The 21884-nt window shown below is 38.7% G+C and overlaps 1 protein-coding gene across 2 annotated transcripts; it reads right to left on the bottom strand.

Annotated features, from left to right (window-relative positions):
- Positions 1–9254: 9254 nt before the first annotated feature.
- Positions 9255–21224, bottom strand: LOC128243736 (ovochymase-1-like). 2 transcript variants are annotated; one of them, XM_052961661.1, is made up of 12 exons: positions 21116–21224; positions 20882–20914; positions 19938–20097; positions 19209–19420; positions 18707–18882; positions 17465–17675; positions 16192–16302; positions 14485–14677; positions 13805–14064; positions 13269–13414; positions 10763–10847; positions 9255–9663 (listed from the first exon to the last, which is right to left on the bottom strand). In XM_052961661.1, the coding sequence occupies exons 1-12, from the start codon at positions 21165–21167 to the stop codon at positions 9587–9589; spliced, it is 1716 nt and encodes a 571-aa protein (XP_052817621.1). In that variant the 5' UTR covers positions 21168–21224; the 3' UTR covers positions 9255–9586. The 2 variants fall into 2 exon arrangements, with proteins under 2 accessions (XP_052817621.1, XP_052817631.1); XM_052961671.1 differs by lacking the exon at positions 20882–20914 and having other exon boundaries at positions 21116–21189.
- Between the last annotated feature and the right edge of the window lie 660 nt (positions 21225–21884).

The following is a 21884-nucleotide window of genomic DNA, read 5'->3' as shown; positions in this document are numbered from 1 at the left end:
TTGAAAAGGGCCCCAACAACAGGTACACGGCGTATACAATGAACGTGCTTTATATTTTACTTAGAAAAAAAAGAAATTATTTATGCTTTCTGTTTCTTTTGGATGATAAAGCAGTCGTTGTATTACCACCCTTTTAAAAAAGGGCCCCAACAACAGGTACACGGCGTATACAATGAATGTGCTTTTTATTTTATTTTGTTTTATTTCTCAAGTTATTATTAATGTATGTTTTTTGCTTCCTTGGGATGTTAAAGCAGTCATTGTATTACCACCCTTTTGATAAGGGCCCCAACAACAGGTACACGGCGTATACATTGAACGTGCTTTTTATTTTATTTTGTTTTATTTCTCAAGTTATTATTAATATATGTTTTTTTTGCTTTCTTGGGATGTTAAAGCAGTCATTGTATTACCACCCTTTTGATAAGGGCCCCAACAACAGGTACACGGCGTATACAATGAACGTGCTTTTTATTTTATTTTGTTTTATTTCTCAAGTTATTATTAATATATGTTTTTTTGCTTTCTTGGGATGTTAAAACAGTCATTGTATTACCACCCTTTTAAAAAGGGACCCAACAACAGGTACACGGCGTATACAATGAACGTGCCTTTTATTTTATTTTGTTTTATTTCTTAAGTTATTATTAATGTATGTTTTTCGCTTCCTTGGGATGTTAAAGCAGTCATTGTATTACCACCCTTTTGATAAGGGCCCCAACAACAGGTACACGGCGTATACAATGAACATGCTTTTTTTATTTTTTGAAGATTATTATTTATGCTTTGTGCTTATTATTGATGATAAAGCAGTCGTTGTATTACCACCCTTTTCAAAAAGGGTCCCAACAACAGGTACACGGCGTATACAATGAACATGTTTTGCATATGTTGTTTAATAAGTGCTGTGCTATTTAGACCCTATTTCTTATAGAACCTTTTGTTTTGTGTGGTATTAAATTTTGTTTAGGTAGTTTATTCCCGACAGGTATGCAAACACTGCTTCCCTTACCTTCTCTGTTATATCAGGTTCGGGAAACAGCAGATGATACCTGTCGATGACTGACATATTTAGTTTCAGAAGTTCTATTTTCAGGCTTTCTCGTTGTTCCATATAAGTTGGGCATTTAAAGAAAATGTGATGGAATGTTTCTTTGTCTCCGCATTGGATACAGCAGTCAGTATTTGTATAATTCTCAGCAGCTAGCATACTGGTTCCTAAACGAAGTCGTGTGTATACTTTATCTTTTAGTGTATTAGTACTATATGTTTTGATTGTAGTGTTAATTTCCCCATACTCAAAATTGTGCTCAAGTTTATATACTTCAAAGTCTCTTACAAATTTGTTTTTTGTTAGTTTCTTTATCCAGCTGTATGCTTCAGGGACGCTTAATTTGATGTTTGTTCGTGAACCTTGCCTTGATGCTTGTTTTGCAATTTTATCAGCCATTTCATTTCCTAAGATACCTATGTGACTAGGAATCCAGACAAATGTTATCGACACTCCTAGATCATAAAGCAGTGTAGTATTATTAAGTATTTGCTGTAAAATTTCTGGTCGTGACCTAGAAAAGCTTGTTTTCATTGACATGAGTGCACTTAAAGAGTCTGATAGTATTGTTACTTTGTTGTGTATATTGTTTGCTTCTGCTTGCTGGAGCAGCATTTTTAGTGCAAGGTCAATTGCCGCCAGTTCACAAGAATAAATAGAAAGCCTGAAGTCAAATTTTAACCCACATTCAAAAAGGGGTGTCATATTTTGAGATAAGCCTACTATCCCGGCCCCAGCCAAATGGAGGTGCTGGTCTTTGCTTCCATCCGTGAAGACCTGCCATGAGTTGTAATATTTGCTATTGATGTGTTCATTTACTATTTGGCGGTTAATGTTAGGGTCCTTTTTCTTGTCTATAACTTTTGTTAAGCATAAGTCTATATTGAGTTCTTGTTTATTGATTAGGTTTAAGAAATGGGGTTGTGCTATTTTATTTTTTGTGAGAGAACATGCTTCCACTAATGGTAGTACTGTCTGGCTGTATGGCACTTTAAAGAGTTTTAATTTGTTGGCTTTGTGTTCAAAGATTGGGTCTCTGTTACATTTGTTGTTGATTGGTAGATCATCTTGACGTGAGGATCTGACCCAATATTTTAACATATTTATTTCTCTTTGGTAGTTCAGTGGAAGTTCACCACATTCTGCTTGTAGTGCTATTGTACGTGTACTTCGATAAGCACCTGTTATTATCCTTAATGCCTTATTTTGTATAATTTGTAGTTTCTTTAGTTTGTCATTTGAAGCAGAGTTATAAACTATACTTCCATAGTCTAGTTTTGATTTGATAAGTGATTGATATATTGTATATAAACATTTTTTGTCTGTACCCCATTCCTTTCCTTTGATAGTTCTAAGGAGGTTAAGGTCCTTTTCGCATCGGGCAATGAGTGAGTTTATGTGTAAGTCCCATTTTAGGTATTTATCGAATGTTAATCCTAAGAATATAGCTTTTTCGTTGTATGTTAATTTTTGATTACATAGTTTTAGCTTTGGGAAGTTTGGAGAGCTTTCCGGTGGTTTCACTCTTTGTTTGTGTACTATGAGTACTTGAGTTTTATTTGGGTTTATTTTGAATCCGAAGTTTTCACTCCATGTCTCTATGTTATTTAGAGTATGTTGGATGTTTTTAACTGCTATTTCAGGTTTTTTAGAAACTGTCCATATCGCTGCATCATCTACAAACTGAGATAGGTCACTATGGTAGGCAGGGTTTTGGATTTCTGAGTTACTTTTTTCGATTGAGTCTCTTAGTGTATTCATGAAAAGTGAGAATATGATTGGTGATAAGACACTACCCTGTGGGCAGCCATTGGCTGTTTCTATGGTTTCTGAGTATTCTCCTTTTAGTAATACTTTTATTTTCCTGGATTTGATAAATGCATTAATCCAATTGAGCATTTTACCTCTTATTCCTATTTTATGTAGGTATGTTAGAGCTCCTTGACCCCATAGTTTGTCAAATGCTGAGCTGAGGTCCAAAAATACTGCCACTAGGTATTTGTTGTCAAGTTGTGCCCTTTTACAATCATGTTCCAGTCTAACTAGATTGTCCTCACATGAATGATTGGCTCTGCAACCTGATTGGAATTTTGATATCAGTTTGTTTGTTTCAAGGAAGTTACATAATCTAGGTTTTATCATTTTTTGCATTAATTTAGTGAAAGTTGATGTAAGTGAGATTGGCCGGTATGATGCGGGATCATATTTAGGTTTATTTGGTTTCAGGAGAGGGATTATTACAGCTTCACTCCATGAGTCTGGTGTTGAACCAGATTTCCAAGATTGGTTGAAGAGGCTTAGAAGTGTTTGCTTTGCAGATGTTGGTAATTTTTTAAGTATTTCATAGTGTATGCCATCTTCACCAGGTGCGCCACTTTTACAATTAGCTAGTGCCCTGTTGAGTTCAACCATACTGAAATCTGCATTATACTCAATATCTTCCCTACGAGTTTCTGTGTTAATTACATCACTTATAATTGTATCAATATAATAATATATATAATTAATAATAATATAATTGGTCCTGTTTTTTAATTCAATGAAGTCTTGTGTATATTCATTATCGCTACTGATCTTTTCATAATGTTTTACTAATATATCTGCCTTATCTTTGGGATTGTGTATTACCTTGTCGCCTATTTTAAATGGTGGTTCATCGGGCAATGGAATTCCTTTTACTTTTCTGACAAAGTCCCAAAGTTCCTTAGAGTTTGTTTTGTGAGTTATTTTCGAGCAGAAATTTTGCCATCCTTGCTTTTTTGCATTTTGTATTGTGTCCTTAGCTTTTAGCCTAGCCATTAGCAAGTTTTCATGTTTAATAGAAGTTGGGTCTTTTTTTAAATTTTCCTACATTTTTCTCTTAATTTTATAGCATTGTCGCATTTAGTGTCCCACCATGGGACAATTTTCTTTACTCTTTTAATTTTTGGTTTAGATTTTGGTAAGGTTCTATCGAGAATTTTCGTAAGTTTCTCATAATAATGATTGAAATTATATTGAATATCATTTTCAGTTATATCATAGTTTAGTTCGGTATGACAGAGTTGTTGGAATTTGTTCCATGATTCAGTTGAGGCTTTTTCTGTTTTCCATTTTTTTGTAATATTGATTGTTGTTTTATTTGTGGAATATTCAATTTACGTTAGTAATGGTAGATGGTCACTACCAAAAGTGTTGTTTATTACATAGAATTCACTAGAGGAGTGGAGATGTGATGAGATGAGTGATAAGTCAATAGCACTGTCTGATTCGTTTTGTTTTTCGGATACTCTCGTTGTTTGTCCATCATTTAAGGAATTTAGATTATTGTCATTTAGGAATGTGACCACTGTCCCTAAGGTCCGGGGGTATACCGGGGATAGCCGGTGAAATGGGCCATGTTTGTACCTTCCCGGTGGCCCCGCAGTGTCGGGTTTTGTCTTCGCGCAAAATATAGCGGGGAATGGGCCATACCTAGGGTCCCTGGGGTGCGGGGACATCAGGCGAAGATTTTACCATCAGTTCCTCCCCGCAGGGTGGGGATTTTACCCGGGCTTGGCTGGACCGAAAGTCAGAGTCTCCGCTATTCCCCGGACCTGGGGGGACCGTGGTTACCATTGACTGGTGCATAGCATCCTTATCCGATTAATTTGTTAAGCGTATATGAACCGATTATTAGTCATGATATCTTAAAATAAAATTACAGTATCTATCCATATGAAATCGACCGGGCAGTGGTTAAGATGTAATATTAACATTCCTATTGCGTTTCCGTAGTGATAAATCATACTTTTTCAATAACATGCTTTATCATCGGAGTACCTCTGATCTTAATAAAACTATGCTTTTCAGCACTGCAGTTGAACTTTCCCAACGAAATTAAAAATAATGAGAAGAACCGATCGGATGCTTTAAAATTGCGGTGCATCTGTATATGACAACATTTGGTCACTGCAAGGATACACTTACACTTGCAGTCATTGATGATAAAAACGCATATAATTTGTGTACAGATAAAAACTATGAGCCTTTATAAATGTGTTTTTATAGCTACGTGGCCACAAAATATCCAGTTAAAAAGCGCCAAAATATCGCTATTATTTCTTTATCAGTACAAACATCATATGTTTTATTTTGTTTTGATCATAACAGTGAAATGAGTTTAACATAAAAATGTTAATAAATACTAAACAAGAGGGCCATGATGGCCCTAAATCGCTCACCTGAGTAAAAGAGTTTAACCTTTGTTATTAATATAGCTTGTTTCTCAAAGAATATTGAACAAGAGCTGTCAAAGTATGTGACAAATGCCCCCCAATGTGACATTGATCTATGAACAAGTACATAAAAAGTTGATCTTGCCTTTATGTGTCAAATACATATTGCAAGTTATATTAAATTGCCTCTGAGCATAGAAAAAAACCAATCATACTAAATGACCTTTACTTTCAGAGGAAAAGATGTTTAAGTGACAAGACAATGTAAAAACAAATGACCCCTGAGCAAGGCCAATTTGACCCCGGGACAATAATTTGAATACCTTTAGTGTAGGTCCACTAGGTAACACTATATACCAAATATGAAAGCTCTAGGTCTTATATTTTGGAGAAGAGGATTTTTAAAGTTTTATTATATAAGACTATATAAAAATATTGAAAAACTAAGCCTATGAACACGGGGCGTGGCCAATTTTGACCCCAGGGCTAAAGTTTGAACAATCTTAATAGTGGTCCGATAAACGATGCTTCATACCAAATATCTAAGGCCTTCGCCTTTTGGTTTCGGAGAAGAAGATTTTATAAGTTTTCATCATATACATATATAAGGAAACCCATAACCGCCCGGGTGGGGCCATTTTTTGACCCCAGGGCCAAAGATTGAACAATATTGGTACAAGTCAACTAGATGATATATCATGCCAAATATCTAAGCTCTTGTCACTACTTGATTTTACGTGTGTATCTATATATGTATATTTTTTATTAATTGTTGTATGTGGCCCATATTGAAAATTGGTATGTGTACTAAATATGTTATCCAGTTTAAATTAAGACGTTACTTGTCTTTGTGAGTTCGGAGAAGATTTTTTAAGTTTTCACTATAACACATATAGAGAAAACCCATCAGCCCCGGGGTGTGGCCAATTTTGACCCCAGGGCCATAATTTGAACAAACTTTGTAGAGGTCCACTAGACGATGAATCATGCCAAATATCCAAGCTCTAAGCCACGTAAGTTCAGAGGAGATGATTTTTGAAGTTTTCACTATAAACATATAGAGAAAACCCATGACCCCCGAAGGGGGTGGGGCCAATTTTGACCCCAAGGCCATAATTTGAACAATCTTTGTAGAGGTCCACTAGACGATGAATCATGCCAAATATCTAAGCTCTAGTCCAAGTAAGTTCAGAGGGGAAGATTTTTGAAGTTTTAACTCTAAACATATAGAGAATACCCTAACCCCCCTGGGCGGGGCCAATTTTGACCCCAAGGCCATAATTTGAACAATCTTTGTAGAGGTCCACTAGACGATGAATCAAGCCAAATATCTAAGCTCTAAGCAACGTAAGTTCAGAGGAGATTTTTGATTTTTTTTAATATAAACATATAGAGAAAACCCATGACCACCCAGGGGCGGGGCCAATTTTGACCACAGGGCCATAATTTGAACAATCTTTGTAGAGGTCCACTAGACGATGAATCATGCCAAATATCTAAGCTCTAGTCCAAGTAAGTTCAGAGGAGAAGATTTTTGAAGTTTTAACTATAAACATATCAAGTATACCCATGACCCCCCGGGGCGGGGCCAATTTTGACCCTAAGGCCATAATTTGAACAATCTTTGTAGAGGTCCACTAGACGATGAATCAAGCCAAATATCTAAGCTCTAGTCCAAGTAAGTTCAGAGGAGAAGATTTTTGAAGTTTTAACTATAAACATATAGAGGATACCCTAACCCCCCGGGGCGGGGCCAATTTTGACCCCAAGGCCATAATTTGAACAATCATTGTAGAGGTCCACTAGACGATGAATCATTCCAAATATCTAAGCTCTAGTCCAAGTAAGTTAAGAGGAGAAGATTTTTGAAGTTTTAACTATAAACATATCAAGTATACCCATGACCCCCGGGGCGGGGCCAATTTTGACCCCAAGGCCATAATTTGAACAATCTTTGTAGAGGTCCACTAGACGATGAATCATGCCAAATATCTAAGCTCTAGTCTAAGTAAGTTCAAAGGAGAAGAATTTTGAAGTTTTCACTACAAACATATAGAGAAAACCCATGACCCCCCGGGGCGGAGCCAATTTTGACCCCAAGGCCATAATTTGAACAATCTTTGTAGAGATCCACTAGACGATGAATCACGCCAAATATCTAAGCTATAGTCCAAGTAAGTTCAGAGGAGAAGATTTTTGAAGTTTTAACTATAAACATATAGAGCATACCCATGACCCCCGGTGCGGGGCCAATTTCGACCCCAGGACCATAATTTGAACAAACTTTGTAGAGGTTCACTAGACGATGAATCATGACAAATATCTAAGCTCTAGGCCAAGTAAGTTCAGAGGAGAAGATTTTTTAAGTTTTCACTATAAACATATAGAGAAAACCCATGACCCGCCGGGGCGGGGCCAATTTTGACCCAAGGGCCATAATTTGAACAATCTTGGCAGAGGACCATTTGGTGATCCTAACTACCATATATCAACGGCCTAAGCCTTGTGGTTTGGGAGAAGAAGATTTTTAAAGTTTTTCCTTTCCATTGCCATGGCAACCAGAGTTCTGCATGGAATTCAATTCTTTGAACAATTTTCAAAGGGGACCACCCAAGGAACATTCCTGTGAAGTTTGGATGAAATTGGCTAAGCGGTTTATGAGGAGATGTCGTTTAAAGTAAAAGTTTATGGACGGACGACGGACGGACGACGGACGCCGGACAAATTGTGATCACAAAAGCTCACCTTGTCACTATGTGACAGGTGAGCTTAAAAATGCATCAGCCTATATCACGCCTCCAACATAAATGACACAACGCCATTGGTCCAGGACTGGTCACGTGGTGACCCCATATTTTTCCATATTGGTCACCAAATTTATATCGTACCAAAATGGCGTCTTTTTTCCGTATCCGATGAATAAATGGAACATTTAAACATGTTAACAGGTTGTCGACGTTATATATACGTTACGGGTTTAGTAAGTGATCCGATGTGGGATATACCGGGCGCAGGAAACCATATTCGGGTGAGAGCGAATCGTACCTAAATGACATCTATTTCCGATTCCGATGAATATTGCGGTGAATAAATGAAACATTTAAACATGAACACAGCTTCGCTCTCATCCGATATGGTTTCTGGTTTCTTTTGCCCCGTATATATCCCATATCGGGCCACCTACTACCCCGTAACTTGAAATATTGTATCGTAGAATAGTATAGTATCATTTTGTTGATTTCGATTTTTTTTTCATAACCGAAATTTAGAGTGGTGTTTCAATTTCATTTCACATTTTCCAGTGCAGCATGGCGTGAAGTATTTCATTTTTACCAATGTCACATGGAGGAGAAGTGTCTGTGCGTTTAAGATTACAAGAATTGAATTTAATTTCGTTCGGTCTGATTGATGTACTGTGACATTTACAATTTTTGTTTCTTTTACAAACACCATCACGAATAAGACATTATCGATTCAGTTGTGGGTTGTTGTTTTTTTCTGGGACAGTGTGTGTGTGTGTTTGTGTGACAGAATAATTTGCGTTTTTTGTTGTTGTTTTTTGTTTGTTTGTCTTTTGTTTTTTTGTTTTTTCTTACTATTATTATTCCAAAACATTGAAGTAAAATGTAAAATTAGTTTGAACAGTTATTATAATAATGTTTTTCGTCAAACTGTACACATCATACACCGACTTTCTAGAAAATTCCTAACTGTACACTGTTACATGGAAAGGAATTAGTATAAGCAATTACATTGCTTGTTTTCCAATCCATTTCATCATACTATTGCTGTTCAGTTATTTTTGTATATAAAAACTGAACAAAATATGTTTAAACTACTAGTAACTGGGATTGGCTTCATTTTAAAGTTGCTCTCTTATTTTTTTAAAATCAAAACATACAAATGTATCACAAACATAAATTGGAGTGATAAAAAATAACTACTTACTAAATAATGCATTCATTGAAAATATAAATTTCTAATAACAAAATTGTAACCGTGTGTATAATAGCTGAAAACACACACATATTAAATGATTGGTGAGTGCTAAAATATTTACTGTACAAAAACGTTCGTCTCATTAGGTAGAAATACCGTGTTTTCTGCACTTTTCTTTCAAATTAAACTCGGTATCCTTCATAAGAACCATTGTTTTCGACATTTATTCATCCTTTTTGGTAAATCAAAACAATTGTATTAATTGTGGTAAATCTTATTTGGGAGTAAGAGTGAATCTTTATTTAATGTAAAAAATCATATCAATGCATGCAGTACAAAAAACAAACGCGTCATAAATAACAACAAAATTGGCGAGGAAATTATTATGTATTTAGAAGAACTAGTCCATGGCAATCTTTTGATGAATCCAGTCTATATAACTAAACACATTGGTATACACCCCGGGAGATTTGGGTGCTGAAATACAAAAAAAAAACACAAACAATGAAATAAAGGTAAAATAAAAACACAGCGAATGAACATTGATTCAAAGCAAGCATTGCAATAAACCAAAACATAAGAACTTTCTATACCTATAATTCATCATCTACATTTATTTGACACATATATCCGTCTTTACGTTTCCTCTTTAGTGACACCTGAATTCTTACCATAATATGTTTCCTTAAAACACCATTTTGTTCTATATTTTTCTTATCTTGTACTATTCATTTTTTTTCTCTATCAAAGTATGCTTTATAGGCTTCTTATATAAAAGCCCATGTATTTATTCTTACTATTACTAGGAAAACCTTTTTGCACTTGAATTTGTACCATACTTAATTTTGCTATGACAATTGCTAACAACAAACTTAAGATACGGTAAAAATATATACATAACAATTTTAGCCACCAAATTCGCAATCGTTTTGCTCCGACAACCATTCTGCAATAGTATGATACTATGATATATTGACCATTTGTTAAATTTCGTTAAACTATGGATAAAGCCTTCAATTTTGCCCGCGCGCGTTCAACTTGATTGCCACTATGCTATGTTGCCAACTATTGTCAATGTTATTAATCGTAAGTCATCAACGGCAACCCAGCGTATCATAACCTATATGATCGGCACCCCAGCGTATCATAACCTATATGATCGGCACCCCAGCGTATCATAACCTATATGATCGGCACCCCAGCGTATCATAACCTATATGATCGGCACCCCAGCGTATCATAACCTATATGATCGGCACCCCAGCGTATCATAACCTATATGACGGGCACCCCAGCGTATCATAACCTATATGACGGGCACCCCAGCGTATCATAACCTATATGATCGGCACCCAAGCGTATCATAACCTATATAATCGGCACCCCAGCGTATCATAACCTATATGATCGGCACCCCAGCGTATCATAACCTATATGATCGGCACCCCAGCGTATCATAACTTATATGATCGGCACCCCAGCTTATCATAACCTATATGAAAGGTTATGATACGCTGGGGTACCGAGGATGTCGTAAATCGGCCCCTTAAAATGTCTCCGAGCAGCACATACTAACCTGCACACAGGGACCCGAATGATGTGATCCCCTGGAGCCGCCACCGTCCGCCATCCCTCACCATGAATGGACCACCACTGTCACCCTAAATGAACAAAGCCCTGATTAACATCCCTATTTGGCTTGTGCGGACATTTCAAGTACAGCAATGTATGTGGTCACTATGTCAGACAAGTTGGGTTTTCCGCGTCCCCTGCCACCCCCCCCCCCCCCCCTCCCCCGAAACACAAGGCATCACGCTTACGTTACACTGTCCCAAAGAAAGTGATTAAAGGTTCTCGTTCACGTTTCGTAGGGTCAGATATTAATAAAATAGCTTAATGTTGAGTGTATAACAAAACTGCTTATAACAATTATTCCACATAGTCCAAAACTTGAATAAGAGTTCTTTGTAAACAAATATTTAAATTTATGACAGAAAATGGTTCAACTTGCCAAAAAGAGCGTTTGTAAAGTTATTGAAACGTGAACGTCGTTATCAAATGTCTGTGTTTATACATTTCTGTTAATGTGTGCATCTACCAGTTGCTATGTGGTGTTTTTTCGTTATGTATGTAAGTTAGCTCAATTTCTTAATTTCATCAAAGTCTTATACAGAATGTTCCCGAATAATACAAAAAATACAAAACGCAATTTATATTGATCACTATAAGAGTTGTTAAACTAAAAAGGTGACAGCTATTATACGCCATAACGACACAGGGTCGGGTCGTTTCGTAACATCGAAAATATATTTATAGGCTCGAACTAAACTACAAATAGAATAAGATAACCTGACACTCATCTTCCCCTCCTGCCTCGTACCCGACACAGAACTAACCTGACACGCATCCTCCCGTTTCTGCCTCGTCCCCGACACAGAACTAACCTGACACGCATCCTCCCCTTTCTGCCTCGTACCCGACACAGAACTAGCCTGACACGCATCCTCCCCTTTCTGCCTCGTACCCGACACAGAACTAACCTGACACGCATCCTCCCCTCCTGACTCGTACCCGACACAGAACTAGCCTGACACACATCCTCCCCTTCCTGCCTCGTACCCGACACACATCTAACCTGACACGCATCCTCCCCTTTCTGCCTCGAACGCGGCACAGAACTAACCTGACACGCATCCTCCCCTTTCTGCCTCGTCCCCTACACAGAACTAACCTGACACGCATCCTCCCTTCCTGCCTCGTACCCGACACAGAACTAACCTGACACGCATCCTCCCCTTTCTGCCTCGTCCCCGACACATAACTAACCTGACACGCATCCTCCCTTCCTGCCTCGTCCCCGGCACAGAACTAGCCTGACACGCATCCTCCCCATCCTGCCTCGTACCCGGCACAGAACTAACCTGAAACGCATCCTACCTTCCTGCCTCGTCCCCGGCACAGAACTAGCCTGACACGCATCCTCCACATCCTGCCTCGTACCCGGCACAGAACTAACCTGAAACGCATCCTACCTTCCTGCCTCGTCCCCGGCACAGAACTAGCCTGACACGCATCCTCCCCTTTCTGCCTCGTACCCGGTACACAACTAACCTGACACGCATCCTCCCCTTTCTGCCTCGTACCCACACAGAACTAACCTGACACGCATCCTCCCCTCCTGCCTCGTACCCGGCACACAACTTACCTGACACGCATCCTCCCCTCCTGCCTCGTACCCGGCACACAACTAACCTGACACGCATCCTCCCCTCCTGCTTCATACCCGGCACACAACTAACCTGACACGCATCCTCCCTCCTGCCTCGTACCCGGCACACAACTAACCTGACACGCATCCTCCCCTCCTGCTTCATACCCGGCACACAACTAACCTGACACGCATCCTCCCCTTTCTGTCTCGTACCCACACAGAACTAACCTGACACGCATCCTTCCCTCCTGTCTCGTACCCGACACAGAACTAACCTGACACGCATCCTCCCCTTTCTGCCTCGTACCCGGCACATAACTATCCTGACACGCATCCTCCCCTTTCTGCCTCGTATCCGGCACAGAACTTACCTGACAAGCGTCCTCCCCTCCTGACTCGTACCCGACACAGAACTAACCTGACACGCATCCTCCCCTTTCAACCTCGTACCCGACACAGAACTAACCAGACACGCATCCTCCCCTTTCTGCCTCGTACCCGGCACAGAACTAACCAGACACGCATCCTCCCCTTTCTGCCTCGTACCCGGCACAGAACTAACCAGACACGCATCCTCTCCATCCTGCCTCGTACCTGGCACAAAACTAACCTGACACGCATCCTCCCTTCAAGCCTCGTACCCGGCACATAACGTACCTGACACGCATCCTTCCCTCCTGAACTAACCTGACACGCATCCTCCCCTCCTGAACTAACCTGACACGCATTCTCCCCTTCTGCCCCGTAACCGGCACATAACTAACCTGACACGCAACTTCCCCTCCTGAACTAACCTGACACGCATTCTCCCCTTCTGCCCCGTAACCGCCACATAACTAACCTGACACGCAACTTCCCCTCCTGAACTAACCTGACACGCATCCTCCCCTCCTGCCTCGTACCCGGCACAGAACATGTTGGCTGTCACCTGGGGACCAAGGTGGTCCGATTGTGTACACGTGGCACGGGGGACAACAGGCAGCTCAACCTGTTTTAAAACTTCCGGGCAACACGTGCCTGCAATGATAAGATTAAATAAGATAAGATACAGACAGATAAATATATTATTTCACATGGTACTTTTAAGGGATCTACTGAACTATTATTATTATTAGCTTTCTCTTCAATGCACACAAATATTGATCATAAAATAACACTTAGTCTACGTGTTCGTGAATAAAAAGCAGTACGTTTCGGTTAAAAATATAGTTCTACAATATTAAACAGGTTGTAGATCTGTACTCTTATAGAGAGCGATCATTTTGGCTACCACTATTTAAAGTTTGATGACTCACAATTACTTATTTACAAGGACACAGATTATAAACGTTTAGAGGAACATTCACGCGTGAATTTGATGTGTTTGATACTTTTTGAAATTTTCAAAAAAAATAATTTTACACTCACCAAGGACTTCACCCCAGCCGGCAACCACGCCCGACTCCCCGTCCGTGGGCGGTCGGACAGGCAGACAGACCGCCTGCACATGAGAGTTGAATGTCAACGGCTCCTGTAGGCGCACCAGTGCGATATCATTCTCTGTGGTTATATAGTTGTAGCCCGAATTGACCACTATACGCTCAGCCGCGCGCGTCTGGGTACCGTTTTCTGGTTTTGTTTTCTGGTGCTTTCCCGCCACGACCGTCCATTCTAAAGTGTGCCGATTTCTAGTGAATATTATTTAAAGGATATTAATTCTATAATGTTCTGAGCCTTTTTGTGTTGGGATGGAGGTGGTGGGGGCGGATTTGAGTACGAGCGATATTACATGACTTAAAAATGATAATAGCGGCAGGTTTGCTGTTTCGGATATTTTTTGAAAATTGCGATTTGAAAATACATTAAAACAATAAATGATTATTAGAGAGGCCATGTAGTAGGCATTTGCAATTTTGCTGCTTCAAAGCTTCTCTGGATATTTAACAAGTTGGATACCGTGTATCCCAACTTCAAAATGAACTTTATTCAGCCCATAAAGGCATATTTTAATATTAATCTGCCATTTGTTTGAACAAGTTTAAAATAAATCCAATTAATAATTGTCACGAACGCATAATTTTTACTCAAAAACTTATTTCCGTACTCACGCCTCAAAGCAGTGAGCGGCCGTGATGATCCATAGCGGATGGACGATGGCGCCTCCACACTGATGGTAGCCATTTACAGCGAGCGAAACGACCCATGGCCACGAGTGCGCCACCGCCTCCCTTCCGCCTACTATTCGATGTGACATCAGGGACGGGGCAACTTCCGGTACTCCACACGTGGAGTTACTGCTGTCTGTCACCATGAAAAACATACTTTTTTCCGGATTTTTTACCATGATGTAATCAGTTTCATTTTATGGTTTTATTGACTGCATAATTGTATGTTACCTTGCCTGCATCATTGATTGTTTATTTGATTGATTGTTTAATTGATTGATTGGTTAATTGATTGATTGGTTAATTGATTGATTGATTGATTGATTGATTGATTGATTGATTGATTGATTGATTGATTGATTGATTGATTGATTGATTGATTGATTGATTGATTGATTGATCCATCGATCGATCCATCCATCCACCCATCCATCCATCGATTCATCGATCGATCGATCGAACGATCCATCCATCCATCCATCCATCCATCCATCCATCCATCCATCCATCCATCCATCCATCCATCCATCCATCCATCCATCCATCCATCCATCCATCTATCTATCTATCTATCTATCTATCTATCTATCTATCTATCTATCTATCTATCTATCTATCTATCTATCTATCTATCTATCTATTTATTTATTTATTGATCTATTGATTGATTGATAAAGTCATTCATTCAACCAGTCAATATGTCATATGCAGTCCGATTGATTGATTGATTGATTGATTGATTGATAGATTGATTGATTACTGGATTGATTGATTGATTGATTGATTGATTGTATGTTTGATTGATTGATTGATTGATTGATTGATTGATTGATTGATTGATTGATTGATTGATTGATTGATTGATTGATTGATTGATTGATTGATTGATTGATTGATTGATTGATTGATTGATTGATTGATTGATTGATTGATTGATTGATTGATTGATTGATTGATTGATTGAGTAAAATATCGATCGATCATTCGATTAATACATTAATTCAACCAATCAATATGTCATAGACGGGCTAATAGTCCATAAGTAAACCTACCTTAAGTCAGAAAGTTTCAGTTCAGTAAAATTCAAACCCGAAAAATACTCGGCGAAAGTTACTGGTTTCAATTGACTGGTGCATAAGTTATGTGATACATCAGGAAGTAATATTCAATGTGTTGTAGACAATGATATCAATTTTTGACAATTTTCTTTTTTTCTTGCAAATGTATTATCTCGTGTCTAGTCCCTTAAAGACTTTAAAGACAATTAATATGAGCGAGTTCAAGTTGGTAATGGTAATTGTAATAAGAATATTGCATGACAATATTGGAGTCAATGTTCAACGTTGAAAAATGACCCGACTACTGATGGGGTGACATTCAATATTGGTCGTATTTGAATCTAAGATCTAAGGTGATGTAGTCATGTATAAATAACCTATATATACAATTTATAAATTCAATGAAGTATGACCATAGGAGTATATAAGTTTGTTATTGATTACCACCCTTGGTGACTTTTCAACAAGGTTCAACTTTTCACACAAAGAAGGGTCACTAATTACGGTCGGGGTCAATTTTCAACGTTAAGAATTGATCCGTCAATATTCAAGGGCGCCAAGATTTAATGTTACACAGGTGTTGCTTACCTACCACATAGGAGCTCGTCTGAGCGGTCGGGACACTCCTGGACTCCATTACAGACCATCTGCTTCAGGATGCAGCTCCCGTCCCCGCACCGGAACATCCCGCACGTGGCAACGGCTGAAGACGAAAGAAACACTGTGACTTCAATTAAATGCCCGTGTATGCGGACAAGGTAAAGGTGAGTACCGGTGACCACAAAAAGATCATATCTTACAAAAGGGCCATTTCATTTTGATGTTCATGTTTATTTGAAATGCATGTATTCATATAGATAGAATAAAGTTGTGCATCTGGTTATTGCCATTATGTTTTGGGGGTCAAAAATCGTTTCAAGTCACACGATTGACTCTAAATCCCCAAGTTGTGATTGAACCTATAAAGACGCGAAGGCCTCTCCTGCTCGGAGATTGATGGCGTGAAAGAGCTTGTTCCCGTCTGGGATTTCTTTCTTAATTAAATGCACGTGGGAGCGTTTACCGGAATAACTGCGAATAATGTCACATAGGTGTTGTAAATTATTTAGGGACACGCTGTGCCCACATAAAGCAGATATATTGTCATGCCAATGCGTATCTTCTGCTACAACACCAACGAAGCATAATAATTCAGAAACAAACCATCAATTGCATGTTTTGTACTAGTAAATGAAAGCAAAAAAACACACAAACATTTTAAGCAAAAACGCCGCATAGCAAACGTGAATGCCTGTCGGTTGTAATTGTTGCTGATGTTGCTGTTTGGTTTTAAGTCAAAAATGGACACATAAATTTATCAAGATCTGCCCGCATCTATTGGCTTGACCCCGCATGAACACCACCACGCCTTGAATCGTGTTTTAAATGCCATAATGTAATATGAGATAGAAGTGACTGCAATTCGCAGTCAAATCCAGACATTTGAATACATGAAGAAACAAAGTGAGATACAAGAGATTGTGGAAAGACCTCTTGGGTCTTTAACGTGCTGAGTGTAAAGCACCGATATACGGGAAACAACATTCGTTCGTTGGTTAAACAAGTACTGGGTACACCAGTTTTCAGTATTGCCCTTTTAATGCCGAGCGCTAGACAAGGAAGCTACTGGTACCATATTTTTACGTACAATGTATTTCAGTTTTACGCGACCGGATTTTGAACTCCCGACATTTGAGTTATGACCACGATTGAAGCTCTGCGCTTCAACGACGCAGCCATCTGCGACGCTGCGACAATGACGCTAAGGCTAATGCCATATTCTCAATTGGTTTCCTCCGATGTGGAGACGAGCTAAAAAAGTTTACCTGATACGAACTCATACGTCAAATTGAACCCTATGGAGCTTAGGTCGGCGTCGGAAACAAACACGAGGTAAAGCTCGTTTCTAGACGAGAACATGTCGTCTGGGAACTGGATGCCGCACTTCCGGTCCAGGAGCAGGGAGCCGCGGTCGGGGCCGTCGTAAACGGCCAGGTAGTCGTATGTACACCCAGCAATCTTCTCCGTTAGAAAATCCTGTAATTGATCATAAATTTACGAGATTACGTTAAATAACGATGTGTTATTGTACATATTCATATAATATGCCGTAGCATATTGTGTTCATATCAAGCGTAAACCCTCCGTACAAAAATCTTGCTATCCCAAAAAACCGACCCCCAACACACACACGCACGCACGCACGCACGCACGCACGCACGCACACGCACACGCACACGCACACGCACACACACACACCTATTTTTTATACTAAATGAGTAACATTGTTAATTGAATTAGAATGAGTGTGTTGGTCATGGATAATCACTCAGAATGCATCATTTTGATATTAAATGCAAATACTACTAGTAAAAAATATGTTGCAGGTTAACACGAGTGTTCTGTAGTCGAATCATACTAAAGGGAAATTAGGAATACGTTGATCATATAAAATGTTGTTTTACATTCGATCGGGAAGCCCAAAAACTATTCGTCCGCGGACCCTAAACATAGAAACGATTTGGATGGCCTTACATGACATCGATAGGCTGCCATTTCAATAAAGGAAACACAGCAGACTATATAATTACATGAATTCACTATATACTATAACAAATATACTATAACTACCAAATGCGAGAATATTTATTGGAATTTTACATTGTTTGCCTGAGTGAATACATTCATTTTAAAGTCAACATATAGCAGACAAAACCTCCTACGGAGATACAAAATATATGAAAGGGACCATATACAGTCTTTTCGGTCAGAGATGGTGAGAGAAAAAAAATGCTTTTTTATAAGCTTATCATGTCAATGGTCTTGTCAAAATCTGTTTTCAGTGGTTCACCACCTCTGAATGATGCTGCCGCCTTTGAGTATATATAAATCAGCAACACAGACATTTTAATTTTCATTTATCTGTACATGTATGTATATTTGTGTATAACAACAACATAAGTTTCTTAATTAAAAACAGCAAAACGCATATCATTCATGGAAAATTATTAAAACTTTGGTAATCTATTGTTAACCATGGTAAATCCATACTAATGCTGACGTTTTACCTGAAACATGAGCCGGATGATCATGTTGTCAGGCGCCTGTATGCGCCAGCTGCAATTCTGATTGTTCTTGTAGTAGGATTGACCGTCATATCCGGGGGAGGAGATGGAACCCCGGTGCTCCGTAAATACCTGCACGGTACCGTGGCATCCGTCGTCGCGCCAGACCTCCGTCGGAGCTGGTTTGAGGGGAGAGGGGAAGATAATTGGTGGTTAGTAATAGATAGACGACATGAATTAAAATCTTAGTTATTAACTTGTGGAATGGACGGAGTAAGCAGCGAACGAGCCACTCTTAATTATTAAGATTTTAATTCAGGTCATCCAAATGACTTAGAATACAACCTCATTAGGTGAAACATCAAAAGTGAGTATTTAAACGGAGTAATTTAATGCTCCGAATGAAATTTAAAGTTGTTTTTCTGAATAAAACTTGAAACTCGACACTCTCAAAATCATAAACTAACATAACATACACATTAAATTCCATTGGAAAAAGACTTACGCAACGGTATTTGATATATACTGTACATGACGCTAAACCCGCTATACTCCGTGACCCCGTCAGTTTTAAAGATTATCAGCATCGTGTCCCCAGAGGAAATGACGTCACTGGGTATTGCACGACCACAGTAGTTACCCAGTGGGGCGCTGATGGTGTCTGTTCCATCATAAATGCGTACATAGTCGTGAAAACATCGACGTGTATTTTCAAGGCTAGAAAAAAAACACATTTAGAGGCTGGCTTAATTTGGTAAGATACTCATTTCGCATGTATACATCAAAGCATTTAAGCTGTCATATTGCATTCATGTTGTACACTTATTATATATTTTGGCGTTCTCTTTAGCTATAACGTTACGGGTAAAAGCCTTTTCTGATTTATTGCTTTTGATAAAAAAAGCAACAAGGTTAACAATCAATTAAGGGGATAAATGGAAAAGGTGTTCGCCTCGTATGCGCCTCTAATTCTTACTCTAAACATAACTATTTTTTTTTAGTTTATCACTTCAAACAGGCCAATCAGATCCAAGGTTTCCGTGCACTCAATTCCGTTTGTTGGCGTACGTTGCAAAGTTGGTCCATATATTAAACCGTGGCGTCAAATATGATAATCAACTAGCCCGGTTTTCGCAGACAAACAATAACCGATTTTAGGTCATGTATTACAAGTCAAACGAAGTGATCCCATCGGTACTTCGAGCAGAAGTATATAGTTTAAACCAAGACTTACCTAAAGTTATTGAACTGAATCATCACATGCATTCCCTGGGGCGCAACCAAGATCCAGGAACATATTGTGTTGGGAGGGTATGTGCCATTACCGTACCCAGGGGAGCTAATCGTGCCGGGAACGGACGCGTCTAACGTCGTCTTACATGGTGTGTTCTCATCTTAGAAACAAGGAACAACTCCTTTTCAATTGTTTTTTATAAATGTATATACAGTCGAACCCCGGTGGCTCGAACTACCAGGGACCGGCAAAAATACCTCGAGCCTCGGAAAAATCGAGCCAAGCGGTAATTATTTCCTTCAGTATAATGAAATCGGTCCTTTACATCAGTTCGGGCCAACAAGGAATTCGAGACAAGCGAGTTCGAGCCAACGGGGTTCGATTGTAGCAATAAATAATAAGAGAATATTATGCCAGGCAGAGAATCAGCTGATTTTGGCAGCAATGCCTTCAATTAAGTCATGCAAGGCATGCAAGATCTCACAGTAGAACAGATCTCAATTGATTGAAAAACTGCCGAAATTTCATTTTTCATAAAGCGAAGTAACGATTTTAGCCATAAAACATCAATTTCAAACATAAATATGAAAACTGCGATCTGCTTTGGTGTCAGTAGTCTTATTTCACTGGTTTCCACACATTTGCACAAAACATTTCTCATTTAAAGACAACTAAAAAAACAGCTGTCAAACTGGTCAATACGTGAGAGAGCAGCTTTAACGAGCGTATAACAATATATCGTTAGACCAGGAATTCCATGTAAATATCTAGCGTCTCACACAAATCAGTCTAATTTTTATTTGCAATAACCAATGCCTAAACTAATAAATAATACTCATGATTTCGAAGATGATAAAAAATGCTCCGAAAATTTATTTTGAAAAAAAGCTATCTTACAAAAGTTCATTGAAAAGATGTCCACAAAATAACATCTGCGCTCTTACCTATAAACCTTCTATGGCGCTCCAAAGGTTTTCCTAAAAGATAAAGAAATATTTTCCAGTTTAACACGTAAAGAACATATAAAAAGAAAAAGAAGAAAGATATTTATTATGCGAGATAAAATAATGAATTGATAAAATGCTAAAAAAAAGATATTTTTTAACAATATCTTTATACTTGTAGATCTAGAGCTGAAATAAATTTTAAAGAAAAATATATTTAAAAAACTACATCACCTTTCACAGAAAGACAGAGTATCCCACAGAAAAGGATGTTTAACGTCCACATGGCTTCTGTATGTTGATTTACACAGTACTTAGCCTCCGTACTTTACACCAAGTCTCCTCTCAGTCATCTCCGTAACTTCCGTAAATGGCACAAACCCACGCTCGACAATTTCCGGACCACTACGGTAATTGGCGGAAACAAACGAATGACTTTAAACCCTAGAAACTTGGGAATGCACCCGGATTTGAACTAGATATAGACACTTTTATCTAGGTGAGTCAATGTTAAACAAGTGTTTGTATACAATGTTTAAAAATGGTAGACAAAGAAATTTAAGTCCGTGTGCGACCCGTTCGGTGCTTGTGACCTTTGCTGCTTTTTAAATCACGTCGCGTTCATTCAATCGATCTATGATTTCATCCTTATTCTTTGAATGACAGATTATTCTTTTACACAGGGTTTGGGCTCTTTTTATTTCTTATTATCAACCCAAACAAAGGCTAAATAAAAGCATTGAAGATTAGAATATCAAGGTTTGTGCACGGTTTTTCATACACAAAAGTTATGCTACATTGAAAATATGGTTTATTACATACATGTGTGTGATGCTTATGCAGGGGCAAATCCAGGCTTTTGCGTGAAAAACATATGGTTAAAATGTGGTGGTTTTTGTCTTACCATAGTTTCTTTAAGTCTAAAATGGTGCATGAAGATTCTACTCATATTTTTCTCCGATATTATCATAATTGTTTGCACTAGTACAAGTTGAGGGGCGCG

The sequence above is a fragment of the Mya arenaria genome, chromosome 2 (genome assembly GCF_026914265.1).
Source record: "Mya arenaria isolate MELC-2E11 chromosome 2, ASM2691426v1".
Taxonomy (NCBI): Eukaryota; Metazoa; Mollusca; class Bivalvia; order Myida; family Myidae; genus Mya; species Mya arenaria.
This window is presented reverse-complemented; position numbering and strand designations above follow the sequence as displayed.